Source organism: Sitophilus oryzae, unplaced genomic scaffold (assembly GCF_002938485.1).
Source record: "Sitophilus oryzae breed Bouriz unplaced genomic scaffold, Soryzae_2.0 scaffold_1586_pilon_pilon, whole genome shotgun sequence".
In the NCBI taxonomy this organism is placed as follows: Eukaryota; Metazoa; Arthropoda; class Insecta; order Coleoptera; family Curculionidae; genus Sitophilus; species Sitophilus oryzae.
Window position 1 is genome coordinate 2,449,268 of NW_022146265.1, and position 23,518 is coordinate 2,472,785.

Genomic DNA, 23,518 nt, shown 5'->3' on the forward strand with positions numbered 1-23,518 from the left:
ATTCATATTAAATAGTTTAAACATTAAATACCTAAGTATCTACCTACCTTGCAACAGACTTCACAGTTATTAGGCTAAATAGGTAAGAATCTTGCACATTTTTAACAGCCAAATCGTTGAATTTGCTAAGAATGCTTGTTTTTTCTTCGAATGATATTTTACTTGTGCATTGATTTTTGCAGCTACATTCATAACCCTGCCTTGCAGGGACATTTCTTCCGGTTGTGGAAATGTATGCCAGTCCGCTTTGAGGTTACGTTTCCTCTGAACACTTTTCCAGAGACTTTTATTTTTTTTCTCTTCCTTGTTTTGTTCTCTTCAATAATTTCATCACTCTCGGTATCACTTTCAACACTATCACTATTATCTAAATCGTCGCTCATTATCTCGGGATCACTCTCTCTGTCCGCCATAATTAAACGTCAAACGTAAATAAACGAAAATATGAGAATGACAGTTGGGTAAAAACCGGATATACCTAATTTTCATTCTCAATTGCCGAATCGGATATATATTTGCGCCATCCTTTGGCAAAACTATTAAGCGGTTATGTCTAGTTCTCGATCTAAGAGTTGTATTGGGTGTATATGAAAGGAAATCAGGCAAAAACCGCTTTTGGTAAAAAATGGTTTTTACCGACTTCTCATTCTGGGGTACTCAATTGTAGTCTGCTGGATGCTTTGCTTTGATTTTGTGGGTGATGAAGCTAGGTACGGTTTCTAGCGGTGCACGTTTTTCTTTTTTTTTTTTTTCGCTTTCTTTCTATTTTCTGCTTGGTAGATGGAATAATAGGAATATCAAGGAAAGAAAACCAAAGATGAATTAATATAATAAAACAATTTCAGGTTCCTATCATACATTTACTTCCTGGCGCAATCCTTCCACACAGTTACTGGACACGCCACAGTACATTCCTAGCCCACATTTTATATTCCTTCATTCTAGCAGTAACGAGCAGGAAGAGAGATACCAGAGGATAACAGATTTTATCGCGAGTGGAATAAATATTCAAACAAAGTGTAGTGCTGGCTGAATGCTGTAAGGGCAAGTGGCCATATATGGATTGGATCGGGAATTGGATGTTTCCAGAGTCACTGATCCTTTCCACAGAAGAAGAAGAAGAAGAAGTGTTCAGTATATTGTATTTTAATTTAAAATCTTAAACTAATGTTTTAAAAATCATATGAAAATCATGCATTTTCACATCAATAACATTATTACCAAAGTTAAACAATATAAGGCGAGAAAGCTTATTGGGTAATACAATATATTATTCTTTTAGTATTTATAGAAGGTACTAAATTATCACTGTTGTAGATTTTCAGAACAACAAATGTACAATGTTGTAGCGGATATAAAAAATTATAAAGCATTTTTACCTTTCTGCATAAAATCTACAATACTAGATCATAATGACAACATTCTCAAGGCCAATTTAGAAATTGGATTTCCACCTGTTACCGAAAATTACACCTCAAAAGTAACGCTGGTGGAACCAAAGCTTGTTAAAGCACAGTGCTACGATGGAAGATTATTTAATTATTTAGAAACAAAATGGAAATTTGCTCCAGGACTTAGAAGCAACCCAAAAACATGTGTTATAGATTTTTATGTAAAATTTGAATTTCGTTCTCTTTTGCATTCACAGTTAGCAACAATTTTCTTCGATAAAGTTGTGAAAGAAATGGAAATAGCTTTTATTAACGAGGCGAGGAATCGTTATGGTAAAGAATCAATTCCTACTCACCAATTAAATAAGCTGTGATAGATACTTGTCTTTGATGTGTTTGTAACTAATGATAAATGAAAATTGTTTTCAATATAGATAGAAAAATATATTTTACATAACAAATATTACACTAGTCTTACTTAAAAATTTAGAAAATTCTAAAAACCAACGTCTTTGAAATTAAAAATAATTTGCATAAAACTACAACAGTTTTAGATCTATTAAAGACATATAAAGAATTAACAAACATACTTAAGTAGTAAAGTATAGAACAGTAAGTCAAATTATCGATAAGTAAAGAATTAGAAAAAAAATATTCTCCAGACAAAAACAAAATAATACATAGTATAAATGCCAACAAATTTACAAATACCATAACTTGGTAGCTAATTCAGGTGACGGCTGGCATTTTACAAACTGTCCTACCATAGCAGCTAACTTGTGTGCATATTGGCAAGGTGCAGGCACCTTTATGGTTCCCGGCCAATTGTAGTACAAGTGGCAAAGTTTGTAGCACAGCCTTTGTATATGGTCGGGTTTAATGTTACAAGAATCATGGAGAACTAAAAATTGAAAATATATATAAATATCTCTACCGGGTGTTGCATCGTCGGACGAGACATAGGAAATCCCATGTAAATTTTAATGGGGTCAATTATTGGCTTCCCTAATTATTGTAGAGAATAATTCTATTTAGGTTTATTGAAGAGCACTAAAACCCACATTCAGAAGAATAACTTTAGATATTTTTGATTAGCTCGTTTGCGAGTTATCGCCGATTTCTTTTTAAATATTTCTCCTTTTTTATGGTCCTGTATTTACTTATGAGCACCAGTCAAGGTAAAAGATAACTGTCAAATAAAGTTGTCATTTCAGAAATTTACCTATTTAGTGCTTTATTATTATTGAAAACTCATCCCTACATCGGAAATCTTAAAAGATGTATTTATAAATACAAATTAATATGAATTAAAGTAAAATAAAGTAATCAATTACAAGGTTAATTATAGTATTATTACAATATTCAATAACTTATTAATTTAGGTACTATTAAATTGTTAGAACTTTAGGATTTAAGAAGATGTTCAAATATTCCTGCATCGACTGCTAGACAATAACCCAGGCGATCATAAAATTCTCTTCTTACATTCCCTAGTTGGTAAACTGAAATTCTATTGCATTCGGCAGAAATAGCATTTTTAACTCGTCTAGATTTGGGTATTTTTTATCCTTGTATATCCTGTTTTTTAAATGGCCCCAGAGAAAGAAATCATTTGGCGAAATATCAGGAGACCTTGCTGGCCAATTTACTGTATGATTTAGGGCCATAACGTTTCCGTTAAATCAAACCAGCCATCCATTTGGTACCAAACTTCCTGATTTTCTCTAGCGGCATCATGTAAAGCAGGTAAAATATGATTTTCCAGTAGTTCCAAATAATATTCTGCATTTAAATTTCGCGTAAGAAATAATGGCCCGATAATATTGTGTCCGAATATCCCTGCCCAAACATTTACTTTCTAAACCTGTGTTAGTTTTCTTTGTTCCAATATCGATAATTTTGAACATTGGGTTCATTATTTACGGTAAACGTGCATTCGTCAGTGAAACATGTTTTTTAAAAATTCCCTATCCGAGTTTGCTCTTTCCATCATATCAAAACAAAACGCCTGCCGCCGTATTTCGTCCCCATCTCGTAGCTCTTGGTGCTTTTCATATTTGAAGGAATAGTATTTATGTCGTTTCAAAATTCGAAACGCTGTAGTGTGATCTATTCCTATTTCATCCTCAAGTTTCCTTGTGCTGATCTTTCCATCGTTCTCTTCCACGCACAATAAAACTTCCAAGTCGGTATCATTTCTTGCATCTTCTCTTTGTTCCTGCCTTGCTTCACATCTGCAGTTATTTATTAGGGTACCTTTGGTCTCAAATCTCTGGATATTCCTTGCGGTTGTAGATTTTCGAGGTATCGGTCTATCCAGCAAACATGTTCGACACCTTTTGATAACTATTTCCTTGATAATACCATTTAATCATCAATACTTTTTCTTCGGTAGTGTAATTCATGGCTAATATTTTCCATGTAGGTATGAGTTTTTAATAATAATAATAAAGCACTAAATAGATAAATTTCTGAAATGACAACTTCATTTGATAGTTATCTTTTACCTTGACTGGTGCTCCTAAGTAAATACAGGGCCATAAGAAAGGAGAAATATTTAAAAAGAAATCGGCGATAACTCGTAAACGGACTAATCAAAAATATCTAAGGTTTTTCTTTTGAATGTGGGTTTTAGTGCTCTTCAATAAACCTAAATAGAATTATTCTCAAGAATAATTAGGGAAGCTAATAATTGACCCCATTAAAATTTACATGGGATTTCCTATGTCCCGCTCGACGATGCAACACCCGGTATATTCCAATAAAAGTACACCCAAAATATGACTTACCGATATAATGCGTAGGATTCACTGTAGCTTGTCTAACGTTCTGAGAAATCAAGAAGAAATCGTACAAATATTTGCTGGTAATTGTATGATCTACTACTGTTCCAGGCGGTGGATTTTCTACTTGGCCTAAGATTTTTTATTGTTAATTTTATATAAGGACTCTATGAATGTGTAACTTACCATTTCTGACTGAATGAAATATACGCGTACTAATCCGTTTCTGTACAATAACGAAGCAAATGTTGGTTTCGAATTGAAATGCTTTTAGCACATTTTGAAACTGCTTGAGTTCGTGTTCTTTGCAATGGTCTAATTGTCCATCGCCCACACCATCTCTAATAATGATAACTTTGCCAGGGTAAGAACCAGAATGAGCTTTATATTCTTCCAAAGCTTTAGTAAAGGCCATTTGATAGAAATCTCCTAATTCTTTAGACTGAAATAGGGCAGCGGAAAACCACCTATAATAAAATACATTAATATTAAGGAATCCAAAAAAATAAGATTTTTTAAAATCTTTTGTAGGAAAGAGAAACTATGTAATAAGAGTGTTTCAAAATATAAAAAAAAATTCTTATGGTGATGAAAAGATGAAAAAAAAAAGAAATGTACATTTAAAAACAAACATTTTGGCGCCTAGTAGAAACATCCCCTAATATTAATATTAAGGTTTGCCTCAATTTATTTGGTGTTTTGCCATTTAAATAACACGGAAAATTATTATTTTTATTTTTGAATTTTAATAATTTCGGAATGGTTTGTTTCCGCAACATCCTCGCGAGAAGATTTATAGGAAATTTCACGCTCTACAAAAAACGTGTGAAGGTCAAAGTCCCTAAGATCAACCGTCTCAAAGACCAAAAATAACACCAATCGAAAATTTCAAATATTTTCCAATAAAACTACAAAAAATATATATAATACTCCATATTTATATAATTTTTACTGTAAAATTTCTTAAAAACTTCAATTCTGTTAACCTAACTTGTTATTTTTTTTTGATGTATAAATTATAAAGGTTACATATATCAAATCAAATAAATCAGTTTTGGCTATCTTTTATAACAAATTTATTTTATGAAAGGCGCCAAAATTTTTGGTTTGAAATGTACTTTCAACTTTTCAACACCATAAGATTTTTTTTATTTTGGAACACCCTTCTATGTAACCAATAACTGAAATCAAACACTGTTTGATAAAAGTATATCAAAAGTATACGTCGTACAAAATAAAAACCGTTGCGGGCTATCGATTAAGCTAATAAATGTGTGCAGTGCTACCACTACACAAATATGGCCCTTGTGGAACGTTTTCAATGAGTTTTAAATCTCCCACTCGATATTGTGTTGGCAACGGCGAGGAAGTGGTTGCAGCGGTGCCACGTTTATTTGACATTTGCCAGAATTTTCTGAACGTTAGTTGAGAGTTGTGTCTCGTGTGTATTGAATCTTTTAAAACCTTTATCTATCGATCGAAAACTGTTGTTTTCAGAATATTTTGTGTAGTAGTTGTTAGTTTTTTCTTTGAAAAATGCCTAAGCAGTTAAATAGTCGGTGCCAAGAATTAGTGTCATCTCTGATACAATATTTTGAGAAAGAAAGGGACAATAACGGCAATAAACGGTATTATATTATAATAAAGTATTTTAAAGTAGACCAGTGAAGTGAGTTTTTTTTATTTTGAGAAACAAAATCTACTAATCTTCTATGGAAAATATTTATTAATCCTTGGAATATTTCAAAAAGTTGCCTATATATTTTATAATCATTTACCACTCTTTATAATAGATAATATTTTGAATTGCCCGAAACCCAGACTGTTATTAATTAAACAAAATGTTTAAAACGATGTTTTTAAGACACCATTACTTGTTTTAAATATTTGTTTATAACAGAGTATTAAATAGGTTTGGTGTGTAAGTGTTTATTTCAATAAAAAATGAGAAAAACTCTTTCAAAATAAAAAAACAACAACTATAATACAAAAGGAATAAAAAACAGAGTAATCAGCTCAACTTAATATTGTCTAAATAAACTATTAATTCTGTACTACTACTTGGAGGAGCACCATTAAGGTTTCTAAAATCAAATTAAGTTTAGTCCTTTGGCTTTATCATTACTCAACATGATATGGTTTAAAACAGAGTATAAAAGTGTTGTAAACATATTTTCGACTTTGTATTTACAATGTTCTTTAAAACCATAAAAAATTGTTTTAAACAATAAAAAAACATGTTTTGTTTAAAAATATTTTTTTTTCAGCGCTGCTTGAAACTATTTAAAACTGTTAACAATTTAAAGTTTATTTTAGAATTTTTAATAGATCTTAGATATAGAAAATTTTCCAAAAATATTTCTCTTCCGATTACAATCTGGCAACAATGCTGTCTACAATCAACGCACGTGCTCGATGACATGCAACGGTCTTTATTTTGTACGACGTATAGGTATTTACTGCGTTAGTAGTGAAAAAAACTTACTTGGTAAAATTTTCATTCAGATTACTAACAAATCCGCAAACTGATTTATTTTGCGCACCGTGGTATACGTCGATTCCGCATATCATCCACCCTTTAAAAGGAAATCTGAGCGTCCACAAGCTCCCTCCTAACTTGCAATTGATCTGTAGCGCTATTTTCAAAATGATCGATCGGACCTTATCTGGTTTCGATAACGTTCTCGCGTTAATCACTTGGGACGCTACAGGAAACTGGGCACAACACAGTTTTTTTATTACGGAATATCGGTCAGTTCTCATCGAAGGACATATAAAAACGGCGACCTAAAAATAATTAACACAATATTAATATAAAAACCCGCGACATACTTTATGATTTGTGAATTTACATGAAAGTCTTACCACATTTCGTTTATAGTGTCATATCTAATTTAGCTGTTTTTGAATATTCTACAGGATGCTTATAAATATGTCACAAATATTACGTTAAAAGAACTATTAGTTTAACAGAACTATTAAAACTCCATTTTCAAACGGAAGCACTGATTTTTCTTTTTTAGTGTATTTTTCATCAAAAATAAAAGTAACATTGTTTAAAGTTGTTTATGATTAGATACAATAGTTTCCAAAATATTTTCATAAAAAAATAGAAACAATTCGTGTTAATATATACACAAATATACAGGGTGGTCCGAACTGTATTCTGGAAACTTCGGCAGCATATTCTGCAGATAAAAATAAGTAAAAAAGTTCGCATAAATGTATGTCCTGAAATGCTTAGGTTTAAGCCGCGTCCTAGCTACTCGAACATATATAATTCACACTATATACTCGTAGCGGCAGGTCGTAAACGACGGCACAGCCCATCGCATCGGTCCCGAGGACTGAGGTGCGGGGAACAATGCGACAACCAGTTTGTTCTATAGATCTAGGATGCGTTTAGGTACTCGCTGTTTTTTCGAGTGCCCGGATTTCGAGTGCAAGCATTTTATTAATTAAATTAACCGGTAAACAGTTTAAGAACTCTTGTCGTTAAAGAATCAATATTTAGCAGGCGGAGGGTCACAGGGGTCCTTTGGTAGATTATTCGTTATAGTGTATTTTTAAGACCTGTATTCATTTTCAGCCGATTCTAACAGGTGTTTCTCAAAAGGGGCTCACTTTTTTATTTTTTCAGATAATACAACGAAATTTGGTTTGTTGTATGACATAAATCGCGGGTTTGATTGACGTATTCAATTACCTTCGGTCGCTTCCTGTTTCACCGGAAATGACTACAACTTTGTATTTTTAGATTGTATCCTAAGTACTTTTTTACTTTATTTGATAGAAAATGACATTCTGAATAGAATGACACCATACGTCAATTTTAGACAATTCCAATTAAATAAAAATAGCATTTTAAATTTCAATCTAGAGTACCAAGACTGAGTTAAAACTATTAATTTGTAATCAAAGAACTTTGGAAACATATATCTGATTGTGTAATTTTTTTTCGTATCCTTTCATGGCCGCTTAAAAGATACCCAAATCGTATTTTTAATGATAACTCAAATTTTTCAAATGGTACGAGGCTGGCTCAGCATATTTGAAAAAAGCATTTTTTACGAATAATTTGGGGTACCACATACATATTATTACATATATTTGGTACCACATACGTATTTGGAGTAAAATTGTCGTTACGTTTATTTATGGCCATTTTTAAATTGAAAATGTCAAAAGTTGACATATAATATATCATTCTATTTAGAATGTCATTTTCTATCATATACGGTAAAAAAATACCGAGGGTACCATTTAAATCAAAAGTTGTTGTCATTTTCGGTGAAATAGGTAGTGACCGAAAATAAATGAAAACGTCGATCAATCCTGATTTATGTCCTATACTAACATACCAAATCTCGTTTTTTAGCTAAAAAATTAAAAAAATTATAGAAGTGAACCACTTTTCAGGAACACCCGGTATATTTATTTCTAAAAGGGTAATGGTAAAATTTCATTTCCGGTGTCAAACTTCCTATTAAGTAGTAATTTTTAGTTTCACAATCCCATAATAATTCCGGTTTTTAATAAAAATAACCATAAAGGTCTTTATTAACAAAAATGAAATTACATGGACGAAGTCTAGCTACTTAGCTTTTCACACTCAACCCACAATAAAATTAAAATTATAAAATCTTTTCTTTGTGTAAACAAATTAGTTGTAAATGTTCACGATCCCAGTCAATAACTGCGTCCCCCATTGTCGAATACTCGATAAAAAATAAAAATCACAGCCGGACGCCCGAAATTAAATGAGACCCTTCTATAGAACAAGTGTCCGGTACAATGTCCGCCGAAATGCACGCCGTTCGCTCATTTTGATTTACCGACACCCGTCGGAAAAAGAACGCGCGCGCTCCAGCATAGGCAGACGCACGCTCTGGCGTACAAGCTAGCCGTTCGGCGCTGGGCGCTCCTTAATAGGCCTAGGCTAGCTGTACTTGTTGGCTTTATTATTTATAAATCTACCTATCTCACAATTTTCACTTAGTATCTGTTTAATTATATATCTTCGCGAACATTTTGTTCGAGTAGCTTGGACGCGGCTTTAGAGATACAGGGTGTAGAAGTTTTTTTTATTTGACCGAAATAATAAATTTTAGGATTTTTTTTTAAATAAATCATAAATTTTTCTGCGAACAAATGATGATAAAACAGGCCCTGTTGAATTTTTGGTACAAAAACATTTTAAATTTATTATTTCAGTCTAATAACTATCTAGTCAACACGTTTGATTTATGTCAATGATGACAGGTATTGATAATTTCTATTCCAAATATCTCGAGAACCATTACTCGTACCGATTTTTACCAAGAGACCTATTTTACGTAAAAAACATCGTAAATGTGTATTTTTTTACTCAGTAGTTTTATACAGGTACGGACGAAAAGTTATTACTCTTCAAACCAGTTAAAAAATATGTAGGTGGCGCACTCAACAAGTAGGAGTCATACTGACATCAAAATCAAATTTCTTATGTCAAAAAACTCCCAGGTACCAATTTTCATCCATATATTGACGTTACTTCAGAAATTATTTGGAAAAATTCGAAATAAAAATGACACTTCTACACCCTGTATCTTCGAAACGCATTTTAGGACATACATTTATAAGAACTTTTTTACTTATTTTTATCTGCAGAATATGCCGCCGAAGTTTCCGGAATACAGTATGTGCAACGAACTTTTTAGTGGCCAAGAATATTATTTTGATTTTTTTATGTAACAATTACCTGAACATCCTTATCGAGTCGATCTTTAACAAAGGTAATATATGTCTGGGTCTGATCGTTAGGCAATTTTTCCAATCGAGGTTCGGCAATATGGCAGCCCATCGATCTTGACAATCTTTGCATATGGTTTGCGTACTCCCGAGCGCACTGCGTATCTTGGTGCGTATAAAATACGACCCAATTCCGTATGTCAACTGGCATAAGAACCTTAAAAATATATCTATAAATGAATAAACACGATTCAACAGAATATAAAAGCCAATTACGGGATTATTTCCAAGGTCTCTGTTCCAATCGGCACTGGGACCGGCGGACTTGGTAATTTGATTACCATAAATAATTGTCTCTGTCTCCAGCTGCCTTCCAGTTAAACCCAGGTTTTCGGCGGCTAACGATAAACCCCATTGTGACAACAGCTGAAAAGATTTAATCATATTTTTAATATACAGGGTTGTTCACCACATACGACACGGAGTATTGTAGCTAAACGATTAGATTTTTGCAAATTGTTTTGGGTTCAAGTGTTGGGTCAAAGTTTTGGGTTCGTTGAAGGACTATTAGAGCTACAATTTAAAAATATTTTCACAAGATATAGAGTGTCCCAAATAGATAAAAAATATCAAAGTTGTATTTTTTTAAATGGAACACCCTGTATATTATTACATTTTTAGTTTCTACTATTAAAATAAAGGTAAATTTGATTAAGGTTTACCACACTTAAATCTTACCGTTTTTGAAATATTTTCAATTTTGTGAAATTGCAGTAAAAATTTTAAAGCTTTATTTCTTCAAGGGTATCAAAGTTTTTACGTTTATATTAAGTTATTAAGTGTATTTATTGATCAGTTATTGTGTTGTAATAATAAAAATAATATTACCTCATACAGAGTGTCTGAAAATTTATTTTAAATAATCTCTAGCTTTAAACGGCAATAACTTGTTTAATTTAAATGGCACACCCTGTATATTTTAGGAGAATCAGATGCACAATTTAATTGTCTATCAAATTGAATTTTGCCATTTTTTACCTATCCCTTCAAGTTTTCGTAGAAAATGCATTTTATTATAATTTAGACCTACTTTATCAATATAGCCATGAAATATTGACATTTTAGATTGTTTTTAAAGCAACCAATGTATAAAAGATACAGGTGCTAAAAACGATATTACTAGCCCATTTGTATACAAAAAGATAACTATTTAAATCTTTATAAAAGAGTGTATCATTAACTTAATATACCACCATTATTTCCGCTCAAATATTAATTAATTACATACTTGTGTTAGTTAATGAATTATTCTAAATAAATGTGCGTAAAATGAACGTCTCTGTTGTTATAAATAATTATATTCGTCAGAAAATGAAATGAAATTTTTAAGATGTTGATTTTTACCACACGGTATAAAACACATACAAAATTCAGTTTTTTAGTGCTGTCAAGGTGTATTACTGGTTGCATAACTGCATACTGCTAAAAAATCGCAAAGTGCATTGAGGAACCTGGCGCATTCGCCAGAAAGTAAAGAAAATTATAGAATTCTTTAGAAAAATCTAGAAACAACCGCCAGGGGGTATATAAGGCCCGCGCTTTGACAGTTGGACAAGTTTGAAGTTTGAAGTCTAAGTCTGAAGTTTGAAAATACCGCGAAATACCATTAGAGTAATAGTAGTTGCATAAGTTGTGTTGTAAATAGTATAAGTTGTGTACAGAGTGAAACAAATAAATTCGTTAAGTATTTTATCGTGAGTTTAAATAGTGGACCCACGGAATCCGTAACAATTGGTGTCGGAAGTGCGATTCAAGAGGATTTTAAGAAGAAATTAAGTGGATTGGAAGATTTTTAGACCGGATTAGAGTATTTTTATGGTTGGTACAAGGGAGCAAGCGAAGAAAATGGAGGAAGTAAGCAAGTTATTAGAAGGTTTTATGGAGAATATGAGAAGAGAAAAAATCAGAAGAACAGGATCGCCTACTGAAAATTCTAGAAAATCAAGACAAAATTTTCGAAGATTTAAAAATTCAACGACAACAAGACAAACAAGAAGAACAGGACCGGCTTGAGAAAATTCTCGAAGATTTGAAAGCTCAACGACAGCATGATAAACAAGAAGAACAGGACCGGCTTGAGAAAATTTTCGAAGATTTTAAATTTCAACGACAGCACGACAAACAAGAAGAACAAGACCGGCTTCAGAAAATATTAGAAAATCAGGAAATTCGACTTCGGAAAAGCTTCGGGGACATGGAAAAAAAGCAACAAGCAATGTTGGAAGTACGTTGCCAGGAACAGCAGAATCACTTCCAAGAAGCCGTAGAAGATCTGGAGGAACGCCTTCAGCAGAAAATGGAAAAATTATAGATGGACCTACAGAAGACCAATGTACAAGTAAGGACACCTGGCGTTCATGGAACTGCGAACCTCAAGGCCCCGACCTACGATGGACAAACCACCTGGACGATGTACCAACGCCAGTTTGAAGCAGCGGCTGCTGCCAATGGATGGACTGACCAAGAGAAAGCAGCAGCACTTGTCATCGCGCTGCGTGGCCCTGCCCTGGAACTGTTGCAAACTATTCCTGCAGCCCAACAGCAGGAATACCAAACTTTGGTCGCTGTACTGGACAGAAGATATGGCGACCAACATCGACGTCAACTTTACCAGGCCCAGATCAAGACACGCATGCAGAGGTCCGGAGAGAGTCTGCAGGAATTTGAAGCAGACTTACGTCGGCTGGTACACCTAGCGTATCCTGAAGCACCGGAAGGATTTAGGGAGGAACTCGCTGCTCAGTGCTTTATCAGCGGACTGAGGGTCAACGAACTGCAGAGGGCGCTGCAAATATCCCGTTTTTCTACCAGCAGCGAAGCACTGGTCAGGGCGCTAGAAATTGAAGCTGCTTTTAGCGCCATCCCTAGACCGAAGATAAGATCGGTAACGGTCGAGGAACAGCCCGGAAGTTCTCACATACGTTTGGAGGAGATGTTTAGTAAACTATGTGAGTTACTAGTGAACAAGAGTAGCAACAACACCCAGACAGAGAACCATAGAAGATCCCAGGACATAAGGTGTTATAGATGTGGCAGGAGTGGCCACATCAAACGAGATTGCCGCGTTCAAATGCGATCCCGTTCACCATCCAGAGAACGTAGGCACCAGGAAAACTAAAATCAGTCAATACTAAGGGGCGAGTATTGACTGGGGAGAACAGAGCCCCCAGGATTTTTTCCATTTGAAATCTAGGAAGAACCGCTGACAGTTTGGTGATCGACGGGAAAGTCAATGGAAAGGGAATCCGAATGACAGTGGACACTGGCGCTATGGTATCGTTGGTGCGGGCTAACTCAGTGCAAGGATTGAAGCTGATGCCTCTGAGAAGAAGAGTGTGTTTACGTACAGTTACGGGGGAAATGGCCGTTGTACGGGGAGAGGCTATCGTCGAACTGAAGTTAGGAAATTTGAAGTTCCAGCATAGCGTCTTAGTGGCAGACATTGAAGATGATTTTATCATGGGTATGGATGTGATCAGTCAACATGGTTTTTCGTTTGATCACCATAGAAACATCCTGAAAATCGGAAATGAGGAATTTTCTGTATCTAAAGAGAAGAGGCCAGGAAATATGGAAGAAAGATCATCGAAAATTGTGATGATACCTGGTGATACCAAGAAAACTGTGTTCGGGAAACTGGAGAAAACCGTTGGGTGCCGTGTAGGACGGGTACAAATTATCGACAACGAACCGGATCGACGACGAGCTACCTTGGGCAAGAAAATGCAACATCGCGAAAGCACTATCAGAGTAAAGAATTTTAAACTGAGAACTGACGAACAATGGACGAAGATACAATTGAGGAAAGACCAAGTGGAAGATCCAGACATCGGAGCAATACTACAGCTCAAGGAAGGTAACGGCGAGAGACCACCGTGGCAGGATATTGCGGACAGAGGGCTCGTTTTCAAAGCTCTCTGGGCTCAGTGGAATTCACTGGATATTGAGAATGGATTGTTAAAGCGCACGTGGGAAAGTGAGGATGACAGGACAGTAACAACTCAGTTACTGGTACCAAGGAAGAAAGTTACCCAGGTATTGGAAGAAATTCATGGTGGTAAAACTGGAGCCCATCTTGGGGTAAACAAGACCTTGAGCAAGCTGAGAGATCGCTTTTACTGGGTGGATTATTGCGAAGATGTCAAGAAATGGTGTCGACAATGTAAAACTTGTGCAGCCAGCCAAGGACCAAGCACTCGCTCTAGGGGAAAAATGAAACAATATAACGTTGGACTGCCATTCGAAAGAATCGCTGTTGACATTGCAGGCCCATTCCCTGAAACGCACAAGGGCAACAAGTACGTTTTAGTAGCGATGGATTATTTCAGTAAATGGCCAGAAGTTTTTGCCATTCCAAACCAAGAAGCATCGACTGTAGCTGAAGTATTGGTCAATAATGTCTTCAGTAGATTTGGAATTCCCTTAGAGCTTCACACTGACCAAGGAAGGAACTTCGAGTCAAGACTGTTCCAGAAGATGTGTGATCTGCTTGGTATTCACAAGACTAGGACAACAGCTTTACATCCGCAGTCTGATGGGATGGTCGAAAGATTCAATAAGACCATTGAAGAACACCTCTCGAAAATGGTGGCCGAACATCAAAGAGATTGGGATCAACACATACCGCTGTTCCTAATGGCGTATAGAAGTGCAGTTCACAACACCACCGGACTTTCACCATCGAAGATTTTATTTGGTCGAGAATTACGGTTGCCTTGTGACTTGGTGTTCGGATCACCAGACGACGGCACCACAAATGTAGAGGACTACGCGGATGAACTGAAGGAAAGGTTAATGGAAATTCATAAGGCCGTAAGAAGTAAGATTACGCTAGCCAGTGACCGGATGAAAGCTCGTTACGACCTCAGAGCTAATTCTACGGGATTTCAACAGGACGATATGGTATGGTTATATAACCCACAGCGCAAGAAAGGGAGGTCCCCAAAGTTAACTCCAGCATGGGAAGGTCCTTATACAGTCATCAAGAGGATAAATGATGTTGTGTACCGGATTCAACGCAGCCCTAGAAGTAAGATGAAAGTAGTTCATCTGGATCGATTGAAGAGATACCAGACAGGAAACCTTGATCGGGAAGATCAAATTTGAGAAGGGGGCAATGTCAAGGTGTATTACTGGTTGCATAACTGCATACTGCTAAAAAATTTGGAATTGAGGAACCTGGCGCATTCGCCAGAAAGTAAAGAAAATTATAGAATTCTTTAGAAAAATCTAGAAACAACCGCCAGGGGGTATATAAGGCCCGCGCTTTGACAGTTGGACAAGTTTGAAGTTTGAAGTCTAAGTCTGAAGTTTGAAAATACCGCGAAATACCGTTAGAGTAATAGTAGTTGCATATTTTGTGTTGTAAATAGTATAAGTTGTGTACAGAGTGAAACAAATAAATTCGTTAAGTATTTTATCGTGAGTTTAAATAGTGGACCCACGGAATCCGTAACAGTACTTTGAACAATTTATTATTATTAATCAACGCAAACAGCCAATTAATGTACTTTGAATACTGGAATCATATTAAATGGTCCTCTTTAACAAATATTTAAAAAGTTTATTTTTTAATGAAATAAACGAACTATATCGACGATATTGGTATTTGTACTCTTTAAAAATTTGTTACATCTTTAAAAATAATCTAAAATGTCAATATTCCATGGGTATGTTGATAAATGAGGTCTAAATTATGAGAAAATGCATTTTCTACGAAAACTTAGATAGGTAAAAATAGTATAATATAATTTGATAGACAATTAAATTGCGCATTTGATTCTCATAAAATATACAGGGTGTTCCATTTAAATTTAACAAGTTATTGCCGTTTAAAGCTAGTAATTATTTAAAATAACTTTTTAGATACTCTGTATAAGGTAGTATAATTTTTATTATTGCAACACAAAATTTAGTAAATTGAAATACTTTAGTACAATATTTAGTTTTAAAAACTTAAATACGCCTAGAGAAATGAAGCATTAAAATTATTACTGTTTTTTTACAAAAACCTAAATATTTCAAAAACGGTAAGATTAAAATGCGGTAAACCTTAATCAAATTTACCTTTATTTTAATCGTGGAAACAAAAAATGTAATAATATACAGGGAACCAGGTTCCATTTAAAAAAATACAACTTTGACATTTTTTATTTGTTTTGGGACACTCTGTATCTTGTAAAAATAATTTTAAATTGTTGCTCTAATAGTACTTCAACGAACCCCAAACTTACAATTTGCAAAAATCTAATCGTTTAGCTACAATACTCCGTGTCGTATGTGGTGAACCACCCTGTATAGTGCCGCCAAAGAATTTTTGACTTATTTATAGGCTTGGTGCATTTCAGCTGATTTCAACAAATTCCGACCACAGCGCTTCAACGACAGAAATCATAAAATATCAGTACGTATTTCACGCCGCCGTCATGTTGATCGCATTAAAATAATATTGAAATCGTGGTTTTGTCATAATATGTGTGAAAAAGAATTCGAACTAGGCGTGGTGTTGTGTTGTGACAATTTCAAATGTTAATAAAATTGCCGAAAAAATATTAACGTGTAAAGGAAAGCACAATTAGGGGGTTGTTAGGTGCAATAACATTCAATAACTCAACTTTCACGGATATTCAAGTCTCCCGAAACAACATTTTATAGCTTCATTGTTTCTCACATAGATTTGATCAAAAGCAAAAATGGATTCAAGCAGTTTCAGGAAACAAGTGAGTAAACAAAGTGCTCGTTACATAATCAAAAAATTAAATAGACATATAATATACTATAAGAGGATAAAATATAATTTGAAATATTAATGGTATATGTTTTTAATCAACTAGTGATTAAATGTTTTATGAACATCTTCTAAAATTGTAATTACGTACCTTTAAAAAATTTCGTTATATCCGAAATAGCCCCAATTATGCCCCACTAGCAAAACCGGTGATTAAAACTATGCTCGCTACTGTAGTTGAATACATCTAAACAGTTTTTTTAACTGGAATAATAAATTATAATATAAGTTAGACCTTCTGAAGATCTCAAAATATTTACTTTTTTATTTTTATTTTTAGAATTTTCACAAATTATACTTCCTAACACTTTTAGAATAATTAAATAATACATTTTTCGTATACTCGCTATTTAAACCCGTGTATTTGTATATACTAGTTGTTTACGATATTCTCCGATGGTGGCAGCACCGGCGGAAAATGCACCAAGCGTATAGGGTGTGCCAAAAAGTCCCCAACAGATAGAATTTTTTATTTTCTTCAGCATCATTAAACCAATATATACTACTACTACTACTACTATATAGCCAATAAACTACCTTTTGTTAAGGTGCGTTCACTGCAACTGCTCCGCTCCGCGCAAATCATTTCTTTAACATATACTTTTGTGCGTGCTAAAAAAATACACTTCAAAAGTACATGTTAAAAAAATGTTTTGCGCGGAGCGGCGCAGTCGGTCAGAACGCACCTTTATATTTTGAAGTATGTCGCGCAACAAGTACCAATGTCGGTGGATCACAATAATCCTCTTTGCATAAGCAAGTGGGGATGAGATGATAGAATATTGAAAAAAATCGGCAAGAAAATCCTATTTGTAGCAAATTTTTTTGGTAAATCCTGTATAAGTGTGATTTTTTTATTAAAATATTTTTCTTACCTCCTGAGCTCTTTCACTATTCCGAACGTTATCGATATACGTTCTTAAGGCTAGTCTTCGCTGCTGAGGAGTAATTCTTGTAAAAAATGCCACATCCTTCATTAACTATATAAAATATTAAAATTTATTTATTATCCATCGTTAAAATTGAGGGTTGGTAATACTAGATACTAACCTTAAAATCATTTCGCATGGCATCTGTTAGATTTGTTAAATAACAAAGTTCCGGTACTAGACAAATCATCCTATCTTCTTTTTCTAATGAACCTGCTACAGTTACACTTTTTCTATGCAAAAGTAATGGCTGATGATGATCTAGAATGTCTAATTTGTATTGATTCTTGTAATACTCAACGTAAGAAATAGCCCTGAAAAAATTATTTTTATAACAGTAAACATAAAATAATTTCAAATATATGAGGATATAGTCTTTTTCAAACTTCCAAAACTACTTACCGTCCATCGTGAGTTGGAAAAGTACTCTTTGGAGTCACGTCCCATAAAATATCATGAATAATATAGGTTTTGTGATTATATCGCGTAATAACACACATGCCCAGGAATGATTTATATGCGTTTTCTTTGAAATTTCGAGCGTCTGAAGAGCACTTGAGTTCAGCCAGTAATTGATATGCCGTCTGGTTATGTATTATTTTGTGCTGAGTATCTAAACATAACAACAGATCAGACTCACGGTCAACAACGGTCACTACAAAACCCGGATACACCTGAAAAAAGTTATTAAATTTATATATTTATCAATAAATTATAATATTTTGCACTTATTTAAGAAACGCCCTGGGATCCGTTCGACTTTACGGACACTAGAATTTTAAAAAAACAAAAATTGTCCTGTAAAAGTATGTGTTTTAGTAGGTAATTTAAGCCAAAAAAATTTGCGGATTATCCAGTAAATTTTAAAATATTGAAATAAAATGATGGTACTATTTGATGGCTGCGGAGGAATTTTGACAGATGGTACAAACATATGATGACATTAACATGTGCGACGTTGCCGCTATTTTACGCCAATTTTTCACGTGCCGGTCGCTGGAGGAACGGCTCCTAGAACGGCTCCTCCCTTTCCATCACGGTGAAAACAAATGAATTATTATAAAATCTGTGTTTAAAATCAAATCATTGAAAGCACTCAGATTCGTATTAAAATATAAAAAACACAGCTTAACCCCCTCACCATAGAAAACCTAACCAAAGCAACCCAAATCCTAACCAATCTAATAATATTTTTGCAAAATCACAGTTAATTATTAAAATATAAAAACCACAGCTTAACACCCTTCACAAAGAAAAGCTAACCAAAAATTCAAAACCACAAAACCTCTAAAAGAATATCTAACATAACCTCACTTCAGTAGAAAATTATATAAAATAATTATATTGACAACGTCGCAAATAGCGTGTAAAGGCCGTCGATCAACTGTCAATCAAAAAGTCAATGCTTGCTAGTTCGGGATATTGTAAATACATGCATTTTCTTAATTTTTACGCTTACAAATTTCTTGAATTTTTGTGCTTAAACTAGGTCAATCCACATCCTATATAATGTAGTAAAGTGCTAATATTCAATGTTTCTACCATCTGTATGGAAAATTTAACGTTTTTAGTGTCCATAATATCGACTGGAACCACGCCCGGTATATAAAATTAAAACATACCTCAAGCTTGTGTTGCGGAATTATATGTTTATGTTCTGTATTGTAATAATTTGTTCCAATGCGTGTGTATAAAAGGACAAACATGATCCTTTTAAATAAAACATTATACAAATGCAAACAGTCCTTGTCACCCAATCGCTTCTGTTTCTTAAATATAATAGTTACTGTAACTGCTTGATCACCATTTGTGAGATTCATGTCGTAAGATTTTTGGGTGTCAATGAATTTCTGAGGAAGATACAAACAGCTACCTGTAAGATGTTAGATAGAAAAGTATATTAAACAATAAATATATTTTTCAAATGTATTACCTCCATCAAATACTTTTACAGTTTTAAGATCTCCCATTATCTTATTAACTAACTCATATCTTTGACTTTTTGCATCTAGTTCAGGGCTAAATACAACTTCATACTGAAAAACTCCTCCACCTTTTTGTATATTCAGTTGAATATAATTTACAGATAGCTGTAATTCTTTTCCAGTAGTACCTAAATATTATAAAATATCAAATTAGTAGAGATATATCTATAGTAATTTAATTTCTTAGCATATACAGGGTGCTACAAATTCGAGGTACGAGCATTAGCTTAGACAAGGAAAGAGAGGGGACAGGTAACACGGCAGCTGAAAGTGAGGCAAATTGTCACCAGGCGAAATTCTCCAATGGCGTAGCATCAGAAATTAGCTTGTACCTAGACGGTACAAAATATTTATTAAAACGTAAACTAATATATCGTTCATTTTTGAGTAATGCATATACAATTTTGTATTTTATAGTCTCACCTTTATAATATTAGAATATCTAAGTCGATAATGCAAAATTTATTAACAGTCGCAGTGGACTGATTATCAAGACAATTATTTATTTATTAACGTGTGTATAATGTATAATTAAATAAAAAATAATGTAATAACATATATTTTAAACGTGTATATACATATATACTGTATGATCGAAAAAAACGGCGCCTTGTTTGGAAATGACAATTTCACAAATGAATATTAAAAATTACATTATTCATTGAATCCGTAAGCAAGTGTGAAGGGAATTGGCTAGATTCATTATTATACCGTATAATCGAAAAAAAACGACGTCCAGTTGGCTTGTAAATTATGATTGAAATGAAAAATGATGATTAAAAAAAATAGAGTCGGACTTGAAATTAGTTTAAATAAATTGTGTTCAAATTTCCAAAACAAAAAAAAAGTTAAGTGTGACATATCATTGAGTTCTTTCATAACTTGAAATAAAAAATGCAGGTCCGTATTTAAAAAAATTAAGTTGGCCTCTGTATCTCACAAATTATCAGCTAATTTGAAAATCTAAAAATACTATCAGATAGCCCTAATAAAGTTGCTATGAGGATGTGCAATTAGTTTTTTGATTTTATAAAAAGCAACGACAGGAAAAAATAAAATTCATTTTCAAAAAAATCGTTTTTTTCCGAAAAAATCAACAATCCTTGAAATTTTTAAAACTTTTTTGATGGTATCTAGGTGAGCATCCCAAGGCGCAACTTTGCCCCAATTTAACCATCTTCATATCTATTACGGTTTCCGAGATACCAATACTCGTATCTCAAATTTGTAGCACCCTGTATAAAAAAAATGGGCGCCGGGAGGCACATATAACCGCCCATACTAAAATATGTTGTTAAAAAGTTGGTAGGCAGTTCTTTTAGTTTCAAAGTAAAGGAATTTTTCCAATCTTGGTCCACGGTTATTTCCCCTATCCGCCACCTGGGGTCGCGTCCGATGGGAGTTTGGAGTTCTCTACACGGATTTTCTCTAAAACGGACTACGGAAACACGGAATATCTCAAAAACTGCGACTTTGACTGACTTTGATGTTATTACAAATTTTGTTGCAAATAATATTCCTAATCTTAAATTGAAAACCGCGTTTCGCTAGCTACTGTAATTCTGGAGTTACGATTTTTTTAAATTTTAACCCCCTCCCATACCCCCTTACCAACCCCCCACCCCCACCAAAAACTAATGGCCAGATTCTCGGGTGCCACAGTATTTTTGTGCCAAATTTGGTTAAAATCGGTTTAGCGGTTTTTGAGTTATCGTGTTACAGATGGACCGACACCATGAAAATATTTTGTGTTCAGGTTATTTATGACCCAAATAACTCATTTTGAATGAAATTAAAAAAACTTTTTTTTTGCCGATCTTAATAGCCTACCATACCTGTTGGTATGGTTGGCTAAAAATACAGTCGGCAACGCCTAGTTTTGGATGCCGATTTTAAGAGTACAGTCAATGTATTCAGTACAATAAGATGTACTGTAAGAGCAAGTATTTTCCGAAGTGCATTAAATAAGACTAAGATTAAGTGGTTATGTAATAAACATAAAATTATAGTATTCTATTCTAGTATCATGAAAGAAAGTATTTTTATCCTATATTATCTCTATATTTGGTGATAAGTAATAAAATTAAATTGTAATAGACATAAATTATCAGTAAAAAATTATATCTATGAGTAATAAAAATTAGATTTGTAATTATATAGTACAAAAAGGAGATATATAAAAGAAAGCTTGTAGCTTTTCTTGACATGACATACATATAAGTAAATATAGTTATTTAATAAAATATTCTGTAGAACATATACAAAATATTTGAAAAAGATAAAGTAAATTACCTCTGTAATACATTGTCTCTAAAGCTTCATCTTCAGTTGTAATCTCTCCAATTTTTTTGGTTATTTCTTCAATTTTTGATTTGGGACTACTTGTACTTTCAGGTGCCGATCCTACCAGTTTAGTTTGATAGTACTTCTCTAACATTGCTGCCCGACCCTTAAATTTTAATAAATCACACAATTACATTGAGATATGTGCTTTCAAATTCATAATAAAAAATAATATATAATAAAAATAATTAATACCTTCGGTTTTGGGGCCTCTCCTTGAGACGTTACAGGTTGGACACCAACATGTTGTTGCATTTCCTCTTTTTTCTTCTGGTAACTAGCCAATAAAGAAGCACCTCGCCCTCGTGGTGCTGGTGCAACAGGTTCTGGTACCCCATGTTCCTCCGTCTTGTTACAAAGAAAAGAACAATACAAATTTACTTTTTAAAGCTCTATATACTTGAAAAAATATTAATAAAAAAGGGCATAAGGTTACATAGTATTCTTACCGAAATACTCGATGTTTGCGGAGGTACTTGGGATTGGATACCGACTTGCTGTTCCTTTTTCTGCTTTAGTAGAGCCGCTAGAGCTGCAGCTCCGCGACCTCGTGGGGCTACGCGACCTTCTTCCATGTTAGGATCAACAATGTAAAATTTACTTAAACCTCCAGTATTAAGTAAATCCTAATGTTCTTCCATCAATAACGAACAGTAATCTTGGAATTACAAAACCAGAACTGTTTGTTAGATAATTATTTTTCTAAAAGGTACTCCATTCCAAACCAAAACAAAAATTTACAAAATGACGCTCTGTTAATTGTCAAAAATGTCAAATGTGGCACAGACAAAGAATATATATCACAGATGAATTCAGTTACATATTTTTATTTATATATGAAAGGGTAACAGTCTGTATAATATATATGATAATATATTTTATATTAGTATTTATATATGATAAGTATTCTTCTCTTCGGTTTAATGGCTTTAAGCTACTAGGACGATATGGCCCAAATTATGAATTTTGGATGCTGTGGTCAACAAATTAAATGAGAAGAAAAGTAGAATGTGATTTTCTGGCGGGGATTTTAAACTATTTAAAATGAAATATATTATTTTTCTAATTATTATCATTTTTTAAAGTATAACATGTCTATATAAGTATTAAGTATTTTATTCTTATTCATTTATTGCATAATGTAAATTAAGTAAATTGTAATAATTCCTTTTTATTTATAACTAATAACTTATGATTAATATTTTTATCAAACAATTTACAGATGCCGACCCACAAATTTACCTCTATAGTTAAAAATGTCTTCAATCGGTTGTATGTATACTCATCTTAGAAGTACATAAATTGTTGAAGATAAGCTATTTTATTCAACACAATCTAAGCTTGATTAGCAACTGTACTTTTTGTTTTATATGTCACTTTCCTTGAATTTGATTGGAACTATAATCATAAAAGATCTTTTAAAATAATTTGTTTTTTATAATTTGATACTAATAATATATACAGATTTTTATTAAATTTTTAGAGGCAATATTTCTCGAGTTAAATACGC

The 23,518-nt window shown here is 33.5% G+C and overlaps 2 protein-coding genes across 2 annotated transcripts in view; one reads left to right on the plus strand and one right to left on the minus strand.

Annotated features, from left to right (window-relative positions):
* The window catches only part of LOC115879777 (coenzyme Q-binding protein COQ10 homolog B, mitochondrial), an 18,846-nt gene extending 16,989 nt beyond the window's left edge, over positions 1–1,857 (plus strand). The window contains exons 2-3 of the mRNA XM_030896764.1: positions 846–1,257; positions 1,318–1,857. Of these exons, the coding sequence (XP_030752624.1) occupies positions 1,184–1,257; positions 1,318–1,765 (522 nt within the window). The 5' untranslated portion in view covers positions 846–1,183 and the 3' untranslated portion in view covers positions 1,766–1,857. The remainder of the gene's footprint in view (positions 1–845; positions 1,258–1,317) is intronic.
* Positions 1,814–22,772, minus strand: LOC115879776 (piwi-like protein Ago3). Its single transcript, XM_030896763.1, has 14 exons — positions 22,458–22,772; positions 22,204–22,356; positions 21,958–22,114; positions 19,614–19,793; positions 19,303–19,553; positions 18,083–18,354; positions 17,802–17,994; positions 17,627–17,731; positions 10,181–10,330; positions 9,915–10,121; positions 6,660–6,961; positions 4,361–4,641; positions 4,181–4,306; positions 1,814–2,292 (listed from the first exon to the last, which is right to left on the minus strand). Exons 1-14 carry the CDS (start codon positions 22,581–22,583, stop codon positions 2,093–2,095), a joined length of 2,703 nt encoding a protein of 900 aa, XP_030752623.1. The 5' UTR covers positions 22,584–22,772; the 3' UTR covers positions 1,814–2,092.
* Positions 22,773–23,518: the final 746 nt, after the last annotated feature.